At 61.4% G+C, this 14,102-nt stretch overlaps 1 protein-coding gene across 1 annotated transcript in view; it reads left to right on the forward strand.

Moving 5' to 3' along the window:
• Positions 1–12,760: 12,760 nt before the first annotated feature.
• NTSR1 (neurotensin receptor 1) overlaps positions 12,761–14,102 on the forward strand; it is a 39,073-nt gene continuing 37,731 nt past the window's right edge. Inside the window, exon 1 of the mRNA XM_079129653.1 lies at positions 12,761–13,613. Coding sequence (XP_078985779.1) covers positions 12,900–13,613 — 714 coding nt within the window. The 5' untranslated portion in view covers positions 12,761–12,899. The remainder of the gene's footprint in view (positions 13,614–14,102) is intronic.

Below are 14,102 nucleotides of genomic sequence, written 5' to 3' on the forward strand. Positions count from 1 at the left end.
ATCCTGAGGCTGCCTGAAGAGGGGTCCCAGCCCACCTGATGGGGCCTCCCCTGCACACTGCCCACCTGCTGGCGGCTGCTCCACAGCCAGGGCTTTGTTTCACTCTGTTTTCCTCCTTCTTTTAAACCTTTTCTCACAGGGTCAAAGAATAAAGAACCGCGTGTCCTGGCTGTCCCTCACCCTCTAGTCTGAATTACTGTGCCAACGTGGGTAGTGCAAGGAGAGGGAAGGGGCTTCAGCAAGGCACCCTGGAGCACAGGAAGCAGGATAGGGTCTCCAGGCAGGAGCTAGACTCCAAAGGCCATTGTGGGCAAAGCCTCCTTTGGGCCAGCTCACCCTCAGAGTGTCCCAAAGGTCAACAAGAGGGCCACATGCTGGTCAGTCACGCATGGGGTTCCTCAACTGCCTGCAGGGGGCCTGGGAGCTCAGGGAGAGTGGGGGAGTGGAGGCCGGGAAGCAGAGCATGGGCATTGCCAGGCCCACCCAGCAGGACACTGACCACATGGCTATGAGCCAGGCAGGGCTGCTTGATGGCAGCCAAGAGCAGGAGGCCAGTCCCCTGGGATAGCACTGCCACCCCGCTCTGGTGTCACCTCTCCGCTGACCCTGCTCGAGGGCAGGCTGGGTCTGAGCCACATCACAGGCCTCACCAGGGAGGATGCTCCTGGACAAGAAGGAGCACCCCTGCCGCTCTGGGCCTCTGCAGTGCTGCCAGACCAGGGGGCCAGGCTGGACACTGACCACCCATGGTCCACCTGGCCCTCAAGGGAGCCCTGAGCAAGTGGCCGTTGAGGCACCGGGTAACTCACCCAGGGGCTGACAGCTCCCAGCTGCCCACCTCCCCACTGTCCCCCTGATCTATGGCTGCAGCCCCCAGGCCCTCGGGCCCCATCCACCCAGGTCGGTCCAACCCCACCCTCGGGCCCCAGCGCACTGGCACACACAGGTACACACACGTAGCTGGGGCTGACCACACCTCACGCCAGCCGGGCTGCTGGAGGCCCCTGAGCAGCAGGGACCATGCGTCCCAGAGCCAGAGGATGGCAGGGCACAGGGCAGCACTGACTAGGCCTCGCCGGGAGGTCCTCCCCACCGTGTGCTCCTGCAGGCCGGAGCACCCAGCACGCCCACTCTGTACTCCTGACCAGCACCCGGCCTCCGGGAGCCCTGGGACAGGCCTTCAGCTGTCCCAGGTGGCCCCAGGGTGCTCTGGACTCCCCACACACTGCTGTCCCCGCACGTCCATCTCTCCTCTGACTCTGGGTGCCCAGGGAAGGAGGGTCAGCATCCCACTCTCAGGGAGGAACCAGGGAAGTTGTCAGGCGCTGGTGACCTGGCCACTCCCTGCTGGAAAGCTGGAATCCTGGCAGTAAGGGAAGGAGGTGCCCGCCCTCCCTACACACTTCACTGGCCACAGCCAGGCCCACTGCTCTGTCCTCACCTGAGCCACCGTTTATTTCAGAAGAAGAGACGCTGTGAGAGGAGATTAGTGTCCCCGTGCTCCCCAGGAGTCACCTGAGCTGGAGGATTCTGGAAGATCTTCAGTAATGACAGGGCTTCCAGCTCAGGGCGGAAGGCTCATATCAGCTGAGGCAGGAAAAGCGATTGCCTTACCCCCTGCGCTGAGGGACGTGGCTGGCAGAGCGTGTGGGGCGAGTCCAGCTGGGCTTTCTCCGACTCACCATCTTTTCCTCTGCTCAGCAACCCATCTTCCAACTCCAGCTTGATTCTCCTTGACAAAGCCAGGACTCTCCCGCATTGGGGCAGTGCGGAGTCGGCCTCAGGGCAATCTCCCTCCGTGCTGAGCTGGAGAGCTCCTGGCCTCAGCGTGAACAGTGAGGTCTCAGGAGCAGCCAGAGCCGCTGCCCAGGCAGCAGAGGGTGGCTCAAGAGCGCTCCGGCTGGAATGCTTGCAGCTGGAGGGCCTGGACAGATCCGGACTGTTTTGGAAGACACAGCCCTGAGGTCTTAGGATCGTGTTTCTTGAAGCCATTTCTCAAGTGCTGGCTGTGTGGGCAGATCGATGAGACAGCGACTTGCTATCAGGAAGCTGATCATTAGCTGTCGCAGGAAGGAGCAAATTACCTCCACTCGGCTCCCCCAGCCAGTGGCAGCTCGGAACAAGAACAAATGCCTCTACTGCCAAGCCTTGGACTTCCAGAGAAGGCGAGAGCCCGCGATGCTGCATGAGCGTCCAGTGGGTCAGGGGCCGGGGCCCCGACTGCTCCCTGGCTGCTGTCTCATGGCTTGCAGTTCTCAGGACTCAGGGCCCACGGGGGCCGTCTGTCACTCCTTTGGCTCAGGGGCACGGTCACCATGTTAGGAACCAGCTTGAGGACAAGCAGGTCTGGGGCTCTTTCCACCCCAGCTCCGCCCCAGGCCACTGGGAACTGCCCCTCCCAGCAGTGATGGGGCTCAACCTGGCCATTTTCGGCGCAGTCCAGGGCCACGAGAATGGGGCCTCTGGCTGCCAGAGGCAAGGAGGACGGGGCCAGCCCACCCCAAGCCCTGCGGACAGACAAAAAGCAGAAATGCTCGTGACCCAGCAGAAGGGGCAGGCTGGGCGGGTGCCCCAGGTCTGAGCAGGTGAAATCCCCAGATGTGCCTCTGGGGCTGAGCACAGCTGTCCAGGCAGCACAGCACCGGGGCCTGTCATGAAGGTCAGCGGAGGAAGAGCGGCCTCCCTTCGGTGGCAGGCCTGTTAAACAAAGGTGGCATTTGGAAAAAGATTACAGAGCCAGGCTGGATGGGAGGCTGTTAGGAGTGTCAACAGCAGGATTACTCACTCCAAGATGCGCGGCAGCCTCGGCCCTCCCTAAAGGGCACAGAACAGGCGTCTCTCCTAGCCGCCGTGCCATGCAGACGGTGCATACTCCGGGCACACGGGCAGCGTGGCCAGGCAGAGGTGCTGGGCTCTGCGCCCACGGGGAGCCCGCACATGCAGGGTGAGGGCGTGACCTCTGTGGGCACAGCCTCACCCGCCAACTGCTCACGGAGGCGGAAGCACCTTCCCTTCGGCTCTCTCGTTCCTCTCTCCCCCGAGGATGATGGTTCAGGGAGCCAGACTGAAGAGCTGTCTGGTGCGCCCAGACCCCGGGAGGCAGCCGCGGGCACCTCCCAGAGTGACCCCACCAGGGTTAGAGTCCTGCTGCCCCAGCTGGTGGGGTGGAGGGGGCTCCCCAGGGCAGGGACCACAAGGGGTCCTGCCACCTCCCAGCCCACAGGTGACTTTGAGCACACCCTGTTTTCCCAGAAGGAGGGCAGATGCCCGCTGTCTTGTGCCACACAGTTCAGGGTCATTTGTCATGGTTCACATGCAGAACTGGGCAGCTGACCCTCAGTAGCCCCAGCAAAGCCCCCAAGCCCCTGGTGGATGCCCCCTGCTCTGCCGCCAACCCCCTCCTTGGCCTGAACACCTGGAGCTTCTACTTTTAGGTCACTTGGCCAGGGGTCCCTGGAACCTGTGGGCTTTTCAGATGTTCAGATTCCACCCAGCAGTAGCTGGGCCCTCTTGGTGGACACCCTGGTGGCCTTCCAGGAGAGACTGTTCTAGCTCCTGTTCCAGGCAGGCTGTGTGCCACTGGGTCACTAAGGTCCCAGGGGCGGGACAGTAGGAGGGCAGTGGGGACATGGACACCATGAAGTGCACCTCAGCTCACCCCAGCAAGACCTAGGGAAGACATGCTGGGAGCTTGTCTGCTCCAGGGCACAGCATGGGCTTCTGAGCTGTCCACACAGCCAGCCCAGGGCCATGGCTCCCAGGCAGGTCCAGCAGGCAACCTGGGCCGGGGGCTCCAGGGTAGCCCTGTGAGGGTCTGGGCTGCGCTCCCAGCCTGTGCTCACTCCTGGTCCTGTGACATGCACTGGGTCGGGGACCACCTCAAGGCTGGGCCACCTGAGAGGACCAACCCCACTGCCAGCCAACGTGAAGGGGGCCAGCTGGAGGCGCCCAACCCTGGCGCGACCTGCCTGGAATGAGCGCAGGCCTCAGGGTGGGTGGGCAGAGCTCAGTATCCCCTGAGGAGCAGAGCAGCAGGGTGTCCCACCCTGGCACAAGGATGCCCACCACCCAGGCTCAGTGCTCCTGGGCTCTGTGGTGGATCAAGCCACCAGGCACTGGAGGTCAGCTTGAACTTCAGCCCTCTGGTCATGTGACTATCCCCTGGTGGCCAGTGCCTATCAGGAGTCACCTCACAGAACCCAGGAGCTCCTGCCCCCAGGAAATCACAGAGTCCTTGGGGGTCTGTGTGGGGTCCTGGGGTCAAAGACCGAATATCAGCATGGAATGCTCTTCTGAAGCTGACGGTGGCCAGGCGGGAGAGGGAGTGTGTACCTCCCAGCATGGCTGCGAGAAAAACCCTCCGCCCACCACAGGGGCACGACCGTCCTGCTGTGGGCAGAGAGAGGCCTCCCACCTCTACTAAGGGATTCATTTTGTAGTGTTGGAAATCGAACCCGGGGCCAGGGGCTTGCCAGGCTAAGGCTCAGCGGCAGGGTGCCCCTCATCTTGTAGGAAGAGACACCAAGGTCACCTGAGGACACGGTGGGGGCAAGGAATGAAAGCCCAGGCCAAACCTGCTTGAGAGAACAGAGAGCTCCTGCACCCGGAGTCCAGGGGACAGTGGTGGACAGCCCCAGCCAGGCCCCGGTAAGCCACGGCTTCATGTCACTCTAGGAATGGTCCTGAGGAGTAGGGGTCACAGGAAGAAAGAGGGGTCTCAGCGGAATGTGGGGTCCAGGGAGACCTGGTCTGGAATCACAGGGTCTCTACAATGAACTTAATGTGTGTGTCCCTTCAAATCCACGCTGCAGCCCCCAGGTGACGGGGTCAGGAGGTGCGGCCTAGGGAGGTGTTCGGGTCCTGAGGACTCAGTACCTGACAGCCCTTGGGAAGGGGGTCAGTGCCTTTTGGAAGAAGCTCCAGAGAATCCCCTTGTCCCTCCAGCAGGGTGAGGACACAGGTGGCACCATCCCTAGCCAGAGTGGCCCTCTCCAGACACCGAGTCCATTGCCGCATGGCCTTGAATTTCAAGCCTCCAAATAGTGAGAAATGACTGTCACTTACAGACACTCCCGCTCTGGCTTTGTGTGGCGCAGCCCAAGTGGACTGAGAAGGACCCCCTCTTTCTCCTTGCAGACCTCTGGCTTCTGCCACCATGAACAGATGCCACCAGTAGGAAGCCAGAGGGGCGATGCCTGGTGGGTGGAACCCCTCCTCCAGACATCCCAGCAGGAGCTGAGGGGAGGCTGAGGGAGGAGGCTTCAGCAGGGACTCAGGGTGAAGGGGGTAGAGGGACACAGGGAGACTGTGGACCGCTCTGTGGCCCACCTCTTGGGAGCTCAGACTAGGGAGGCCTGGCATGGAGTCCACATGCCAGCCTGGCTGCTTCAGACCCTCTGGCCTCTCTGAGGCTCCCATGGGTGGTGGGGTGGACAGCAGACACAGAGCCGCCTGCCCTGGTCCCTCTTGCCCCTAGGGTTTGTCTGCCTCTGGTGCTGTCCCAGGTTTCGGGCCTCAGGTAAGGATGGGGGAGGAGCCGTTCCCAGGTCTCAGTTTCGATTCTCATGAAACCACTACAAAGTGCGAGTCCTTCCTACCTCAGTATTTCTAAGCAGCTGAAACTCCTGGGTGCAGACACGGCAGTGCTTGGGATCCCTGGAGACATGTTCAAGCTTCATCCCTCCCCTGGAAAGAGTGAAAGGTCAGGGAGAGAGAAGGCGCCTGAGCCACTTCTTCCACCCCCACGGAATGCATCCCCAGACAGCACAGGCAGGAAGGCCCAGGGCTGCAAGAGGGCTCAGAGAGGGCAGCAGAGCGGGGGTCCCTAGGCCCCTCCCAGTCAGGTTGTGGGGAATCTGCACTCAGCCCCACCATCTGGGAGACTATGTAGACTCCAGAATCCAAGAGCTGCCCCACTGACCCTGACTGCCAAGAGGAAGACTGAACCGCTGCCTGATGTGGCCGGAGGCACACCTGGGACACTTGCTGAAGCTTGGTTCCATTGCAAGAGGCATCAGCCCACAGCCTCCTGGGTGTGAGCTCAGTAGCATTAATTCTTTGCAGACTGAACCCAAGGAAGTTATTCCCCTGTTGACTTCTAAGAGCAAATCAAGTGCCAGGCAGGGGCGTAGCTCAGTGGTGGAGCACACGACTGGAGAACAGTAGGCCCTGGGCTTGATCCCCCAAAAAGAAAGAAAGAAATGCCTTCCCTTGGGGCTCAGGGACCAGGGACCTCTTCCAGCATGGCAGTGGCCAGGACTGCCCTGCCTGGAGTCCTCAGCCTCCCTGGCTCTGGCAAGCTGCTCTGCTGAAGGCATCTGAGAAGGTGCACGGGGGGCCACGTCCCTGTGAGGGCCAAGTGGCAACAACAGCAAAGGGGGCCCCACTGTCCCCCCAATCCTGACACCTCCCCATCTGCTGCTGAGGGTAGGGGTCCGTCCTGACTGCCTGGTGGGCCCTTCAGGGCAGGCTGGAGTCCGCCTCTGTAAGCATGCCCTCCGTGTGGACTGGGGGTCAGGAGCTCAGCGCTGCGTCCTAGCTCTGTCCTCCATACTGGCGCAGCCCTCCCACCAGTGCTGGGCCCTCTCCAGGCTTCCTCATGCACACTCCTCTCAGGAACACCCCTCTCCCCCAGCACCCTTCTCTGCCACCAGGATGCAGGTCCACTCGAAGCTTCTCTGGCTCCCTCCAGGCCTTTCTGTCACCCGCACTGACCACACTCAGTAGTGTTGGACAAACGGTGGGTGGGAAGCAGGGAGCTGAAGTGCCCAGAAGCGAGTACTCGGTGAAGTCTTCAGCAGCAGGAGGGAACGGGATCCCAGCGGCCTCCTGCTCTCAGGGAGGGCCTGCTCCCGGCCAAGTGAGCCCAAACCAGCCTCCGGTTGTGCAGCAGCTGCAGCCACCTGGACCTCGGTTCCTCGGTCCCTGGCCCTGGCTGGCCTGTCCCTGGGAGTCCCTCCCTCTGTCCTCCTTGCACCTGGGCACATGTCCCTGGGAAGTAAAGTGGGAATAGACATGCTGGCCAGGAAGGGCAGCTGCCAGGGCTGGGGGCCCTGAGCTGGTGGCTGGGAGGGAGAGGCCTGAGGTCAGGTGCCCATCACAAACTCCTCCCGCCTGGCCAGCCCTTCCCAAGTCCTTGCTCATCCCATCATTCAACTAGACTCTCCGGACACAGCCAGGTGAGGTGCTCTGGGCTCCCCGGGCTCCCCTGGGTTCCGACCTGCCACGTGCGGCCCCTCCTGGAAGAGCGTGGTTTACGGGACAGGCCTGGAGTGCAGCCTGGACCCTCCCTGCCTACCATCACTGACCACCCTCCCCACTGGTCCCCTTCCTGAGTGCTTTCCCTGCTGGACCCATGAGTGGTGAGGAAGGAAATGGATGTTGTAAGGCCCTGCCCCTCCGAGGCCCGGACTGTGCCTAAGAGGCACGTGGCAGACTGTTTGACCTCTGGAGCTGAACAGAGTGGGCAGGTGCCTGGAGCAGACTCACCCATGTTGGACCAAGCAGAAGCTGGAGGCAAATTCCCAGCGCTCCAACCAGGGCCAGGGGCTCCCAAGTGGAAAGAACAGAAGGGTCAGCCAGGCAGGGCTGCAGGGACTCTCCTCCCTCCCCACTCTGGGTACAGCTTGCACGGCAAGGTGGGTGCCCAGACCTAGGGAGAGGGAGCAGAGCATCCTGAGGGGGTCCCCAAGCAGGGGCAGAGGGCCTGGAGGGCCTGCTCCTGCCAAACGAGACCCTCTGCAGCCCTGGCTGGGAGTCCAGCATGGCAGTGCTGGCCACACACACCGGCACACGCAGGCATGCACACCCAGCCACGAGGACAGCAGGCAGTTCACAAGAAGACGTGGGGGTGCCAGCACCAGGACGCTGGAGGGGAGAAGCACTGGCTGCCCAAAAGTGCTCTGTCCACTCCACACACCCCCACTTGCCCACCTGGGGCCAGGCCTGAGGTGCATCCAGGCAGAGGGCCCTGCGGGCAGGGAAACTGGGGAACTCTGCGGTCAGGGGTGCCCAGGCACGGTGCTCCCTGAGGTGGGGGAGGGCCAGGCCAGCCTCCCACAGAGGCAGACGGCAGACACTTGTTGATAAGTGTTGGGCGACTGTGAGTCAGACCTCTGCAGAGGCAGCTTGGCGGAAACAGACTTAAACGACCTGCTTCGGACCAGTCAGTGGTGCTCTGAGCTCCTCGGGTGGGACTAGAAGGTTCTGGGCATTTTGGCCAGAGGGAAGGGGGCCCTGGAGGCTGGGATGGGAAGGAGAGGTAAAGGCAGGTTCTAGTGGAGAACGGGGGCGGGGGCAGCACCTCCTTGAGCTGGAGTGGCCAGCATCCCCTTTGCTGGAACTGAGAGGGCCCCAGTTCCCAGACCTCCGGACTTCCTGCTTTAAAACCAGGAAAGTCCTGGGAAAACCAAGGTGAAGAGGTGAAGACCTGCCCTGACCACCCTGCCTTTGTTCCCAGAGGGTCTACAGCACCATGGAAGGGTCACCAGCTCCCTCAGGGCAGTGTTGGCCAAGTGTCCGTGAAGCTGATGGGGACCCCACACCTCTTTGGTGACCCACAGCCATGGCAGTCTGTGTGGACATCCATAGAAAGTACCCCAGGAAGAGTAACCCTAACCCTACTCTAGGCCTCTGCTGACCCTCCTGGACTCCCTAGCTGGCCTCCTCATGCATCGGGGTGAGCTCTGTGGCTAAGCTGGTGTTTGCTGAGTGGTGAGCAACTGCTGTGCAGAATGAAGAGCAGCTGCCTGTCATGTGACCTCCCAGCTGCCAGCCACATAGGAATCGCACCATCTGCCCCTCACGGCAGGGAAACTGAGGCCCGGCTGACTTATTTCCCTTGCCCAGAACCTAGGGCCAGGGTGTGGTGGTTCCAGGACTCAAAGCCCCTCCTACCCCAGCCATGCCTCCAGGGCCTTTGCCCTGGCCTTGGGAGCCCATCCCCTGCAGCACCATGCACTCCTACAGTCACCCCACTCCCCGCTGACTCTTCAGCCAGAACGCAGCTCACATTTCCAGAGAGCCGGCCGATGGCCCAGGAGAGACTGGGAGTACCAGGGGCAGGGATGCCGACTTGGAGGCTGGGCGGGCCTGGAGCTTGACTCTGGATCCAGCAACCTGGCACTGCTGTGCCCCAGCAGGTGCCAGGCAGAGGCCCCTCCCTCTCACACAGGCACGTGTGTTGCTCTATTTTTAAGATCCCTTCTTGGAAGGCAGCGGGTCCCAGAACATGTGCGATTCCCATGTGGTGGGAGCTCAACTCTACGGATTATGCACATGCCATCTCCTGCGTCTCATTCACACTTACACCCCCACCTACATCCCCATTTATAATAATAATGAAAATGAACGCATGCAGGTTGAAGCCACTGACTTCTGGGTGCTTTGTTATGCAGCAGTAGACAACTGAAACAGCTATTATTGTGAACTTGGTTAATGTTTTATTTTCAGTAAGGTTTCTTATCCAACAGTGGTCTGGTGGTCAGTGGAGAGAGGGATGGTGCCTAAAAACAGTGGCATGCCCCCACACGGGAGCCCTCTGGACTGGACACTGTGCACAGGTGGCTTCAGCTCATTCTATCAGTTCAGCAGAAATCCACGGGGCACCAAGTGTGTCCTGGGCAGTGTCGGGGAGACAGGAGAAGTTGGCTAAGAAAACAAACAGGGCCTAGCCCTGGGGCATCCATCCAGCACCCGTTATTTGGTGTCTCTTGGGACTGGGATTTCCAGCCCAGGCACAGACCCTCGCTGTGAGTGGTAAGGAGGACTTGACCTTGCCATGTCACACAAGCACACCAAGAGCAGAAATCACCCTGCGCTGCTGCAGCCAACACACAGAACTCTGAGTGGATCTCGGCCCTTGCCACACACCAGACAGGCCAGCCCAGCCTCTGAAATGCCTGGGTCAGGGCAGGAGGTCCCTATGGCTCTCACCCCAGAGCTCTGCTCCCCAAGGCTGTGCCAGGTGTCAGTGGGCTGGAACTGCAGTCCTGCGCGCTCCTCACCACCACTGTCCTTGAAGAATCAGTTGCTTGGGGCTGCGTGTGGCTCAGGTAGCAACTGCCTGCCCCATGCAAGGCCCTGGGTTCCATCCAGAGCACTGGGAGGGGGGACAGAATCAGCTGATTGTGGATGCTGAACCTGTCAGGCTCAGTCAGAGAAAAACGACCCAGAGGCATGGTCACCAGGTCCCAGGACAGCCTGCTGCCCACCTTCTGTAGAGCAATTTTCTCCAGGGACATTGGTGGCTTTAAGCAAATGCCTCATCATCACATTTGTGTTAAGTTGCCTTACGATTTCTAAGCTCTTATTCTAGCGCTGAACAAAAGCTTCAAGAGAATCTCAGCCAAAGGTCAAGCTGGAAACAAACATGGACTCAGGAGCCAGGGAGTGTGCTCTCCTGCGCAGCCGCAGCCCCTGGCTGGAAGGTGCTGTGAGGGACTCCTGACAGATGTGGCCAGATGGCACAGTTCTCAGTCAGGCCCGCTGTGACTGCAGGCCCTGCAAGGGCAGCAAGTGGCCAGCACCACCACTTCCAGTGTGGGGTGGACACTTGGGTCCCAGCCCATGCTTGCTTCTGTGGCCAGGGGGAAGTGCTTTCCAGAGGTAAATCCAGTTGATCCAGAGCAGCTTTCAAACCAACTTTGCTGGACTGGAAATGTGCTTCACATCCTGCAAAACTGGTGCACAAGTCACTCAACACCCTTAGCTCCAGATGAGACCCATGGGCACCAGCCTTGCCCCAGGGAGTGCTGGTTTGTCCATGCCCAATTCAGCAGTTGACAGACTTGAGGCACAGGGAAGCTTTTTTTTTTTTTTTTTTTAACCAGGGATTGAACCCAGGGGCACTTAACCATTGAGCCACATCCCTAGTCCCCCTCCCCTGCTCCTTTATAATGTACTTTATTTAGAGACAGGATCTCACTGAATTGCTTAGGGCCTGGTTAAGTTGCTGAGTCTGGCTTTGAACTCTCCATCCTCCTGCCTCAGCCTCCCGAGCTGCTGGGATTACAGGTGTGCACCACCCTGCTAGGCAGAGAAGCTAAACATTAAGGGCCAAAACTTGATCATCACTGTCTGCCTCCAAGTCTGTGATATGAACTGTGAGCAAAGAGGCCATTCGTGTTTCCTTTGAATTGAAGACCAATTGTTTATGTGCTTGTTTTTATGTGCTAAGACACCCTGATGAGAACATCACGTTTTGGTTGAGCAGGCAGGCCCAGCACAGGTTGAGAACAGAAGCATGCACATGGGCCAGCAGAGACATTACCAGCAGCCTGAGCTCCTCCCTGCTGGCTGAATCTGGGCCCGGGGTCTGGGCGGGGTTTCCTGTCCACCTCCCCTTCTCTCTGTACCCTGTGACTTCCCCAAGCCTGCAGATTTCCAATTTCCAACAAAGCAGGTGCAACCAGCTGGCCCATGAAGGACAGGGACAGGCCCGTGGGCTGTCCTCCTGACCTTGGATACCCCAGGATCCAGGACAGGTTCTTAGGAAGAAAGGAGAAGGGGAAGGGGCAGGGACAACCAGGGTAAAAACACTGGGGTGGCCCTGGGCAAGCCAGAGGCAGGTAGCAAGCTCACGCCTGGTTGCTCTTGCCAGAAGCCCTGCAGGGGAGGACATGGGGAAGCTCAAAGACCTCTCCCGCCAGGGGCCAGCTAGGGGCGGAGGCAACCTGCGGAAGGCTCAGAGAGGCTAAGGTGTGCAGGGTTGTGCCATGCCTCAGGCAGATGCCCCTCCCCTACTAAACCCTGCAGGGCAGGGCTCTGATGGGATCCAACTGGTGACAGTGGTCCAGAGGGTGCCCTTCACACCTCTCCAACACAAGACCACCCAGAGGGTCCCTCCACTCCCTGCGGGGACTGCGCCTGCACGGGGAGGGGTGTTGCTTTGTCCGCCTGCTTTCTCTTTGCCCCCCTTTCCACCCCTTCCAGATTTAAGAGTACCAGAACCCTCTGGGTGCTCAGCCTCTGGCACCCGTGGGCACTCAGGAGGGAGGAGGGCTCAGCCAGCCAGTGCAGAGACCCAGCCTGCCAGCGGGAAGCTCCTCAACCCCACCCTCCCCACCAAGACCTCTTCCTGCTCAGCCAGCTGGAAGCCACTGGGGGACCTGCTGGGGGACTGAAAAGTTTGGAGAGACGGGGGAAAGGTGTGGTGCTTGGGGAAGGGAGACCGGAAAGACCCTTTCCCCAGTACCCCTTCGCACCCATCCGGATTCCCGGTTCCTTGGGCTCACTCCAGTCCGGATTGCCCCTGACAGCACACAGGGGCGACCCGTCAGTCTGCACCAGAGCGGGGAGGGGACAACGGCTGGGGCTGCGTCCCTCCTCTTCCACCGCCCCTCTCGGCAGGGCGCGCCGCGCAGCCGCCAACTCAGTGGAGACGCGAGGAGCGGGGAGGGCGCGGGCGCGGCGGGAGGTGTGCGGAGCCTGGGTGCGCGGAGAGCGCGAGGCTGGGGAGCGACCGCGAGGAAGAGAGCGCGCCGGCAGCGGTGCGTGCGCTCCGCTCGGCGCCACAGCTCTCCCGCGAAGCCCGCACTGGGCCGGGTGCGGTGCTTGGGGACCGCGCCGCCTCCCCCGAGCCCCGGTGACCACAGAAACTGGGGATCGCAGGCAGCCCCCAGCCCAGGGCAAACGCAGAGAGCGGAAGGGACCTGAGGAGCCGCGGAGTGCGGAGCCGGGAACCCGGAGCCGGGAATCCGAAGGAGAGCTGAGCCCCGAGCCCGAGAAGCCCGGGGCGAGCGCGAGCCCGAAAGCTCCCGGGGGCGCGGTCCGCGACCAGCGCTTCCTGACTGGACGGCGCGCCGGCTCCTCCTCATCTGCCCCTGCCTGAGTTGCACCTACCCTCACCTGGACTTCCAGCCCCAGAGGCGTAGGACAAAGCCGAGGACCCCGCGCTCACCATGCGCCTCAACAGCTCCATGCCAGGCAACCCTGGTGCGCCAGGCGCCGACCCCTTCCAGCGGCCGCAGTCTGGGCTGGAGACAACGCTCCTAACCCCGAACATGGCCAACGGCTCCGGCAACGTGTCCGAGCGCAGCCTCCCCGCGCCCGGCAGCGACCTGGACGTAAACACCGACATCTACTCCAAGGTGTTGGTGACCGTAGTGTACCTGGCGCTCTTCGTGGTGGGCACAGTGGGCAACTCAGTGACAGCTTTCACACTTGCCCGCAAGAAGTCCCTGCAGAACCTGCAGAGCACCGTGCACTACCACCTGGGCAGCCTGGCGCTGTCCGACCTGCTCATCCTGCTGCTGGCCATGCCAGTGGAGCTGTACAACTTCATCTGGGTGCACCACCCCTGGGCCTTCGGCGATGCCGTCTGCCGGGGCTACTACTTCCTGCGGGATGCCTGCACCTACGCCACTGCTCTCAACGTGGCCAGCCTGAGCGTGGAGCGGTTCCTGGCCATCTGCCACCCCTTCAAGGCCAAGACCCTCATGTCCCGCAGCCGCACCAAGAAGTTCATCAGCGCTATCTGGCTGGCCTCAGGGCTGCTGGCTGTGCCCATGCTCTTCACCATGGGCCAGCAGAACCGCAGTGCTGACGGCCAGCACCCTGGCGGCCTGGTGTGCACACCCATCGTGGACACTGCCACCGTCAAGGTCGTCATCCAGGTAAGTGCCTCTGGAGAGAAGGGCGGGAGGAAACGGGCTTCAGCAGCCACCTCCCCGGAGCCTGAGCACTCCCCCTTCCTCGCCCCAAAGAAGCTTGCAGTGGTGTGCCCTGCGGGTGCCAGGGCCCAGAGCCGACGCTGAGAAAGGCCCCTCCCGGGAGGCCGGAAGGGATCCAGGTGCCTGGGAGCAGCCTGACTCCTTCCCACTTCCCATGCCAGCATGGCCAGCCCCACGCCCCCTCGGCCCCTCCTTCCACTGAAGGGGCTGGAGCCCCAACCAGTGACCTCCATGGGGCTGAGAGCTGACGGAAGCGTGCATGTGCTCGTGAGGGAGAGGTCCCTTCGTCAGCTTTTCTAGAGGCTTTGTGCCTTCAAGGGTCACTCCCCAGGCCTCTGCAGCAGGAGCCCCAGCTGGGCTCCCCCTGCACTTCCACCCTGCCCTGGCCTGAACCCGGGAGGTAGAGCTGAGCCTGGTGCACTGTGGGCTGCT

Source organism: Sciurus vulgaris, assembly GCF_902686455.1.
Source record: "Sciurus vulgaris genome assembly, chromosome: 2".
NCBI classification, from domain to species: domain Eukaryota; kingdom Metazoa; phylum Chordata; class Mammalia; order Rodentia; family Sciuridae; genus Sciurus; species Sciurus vulgaris.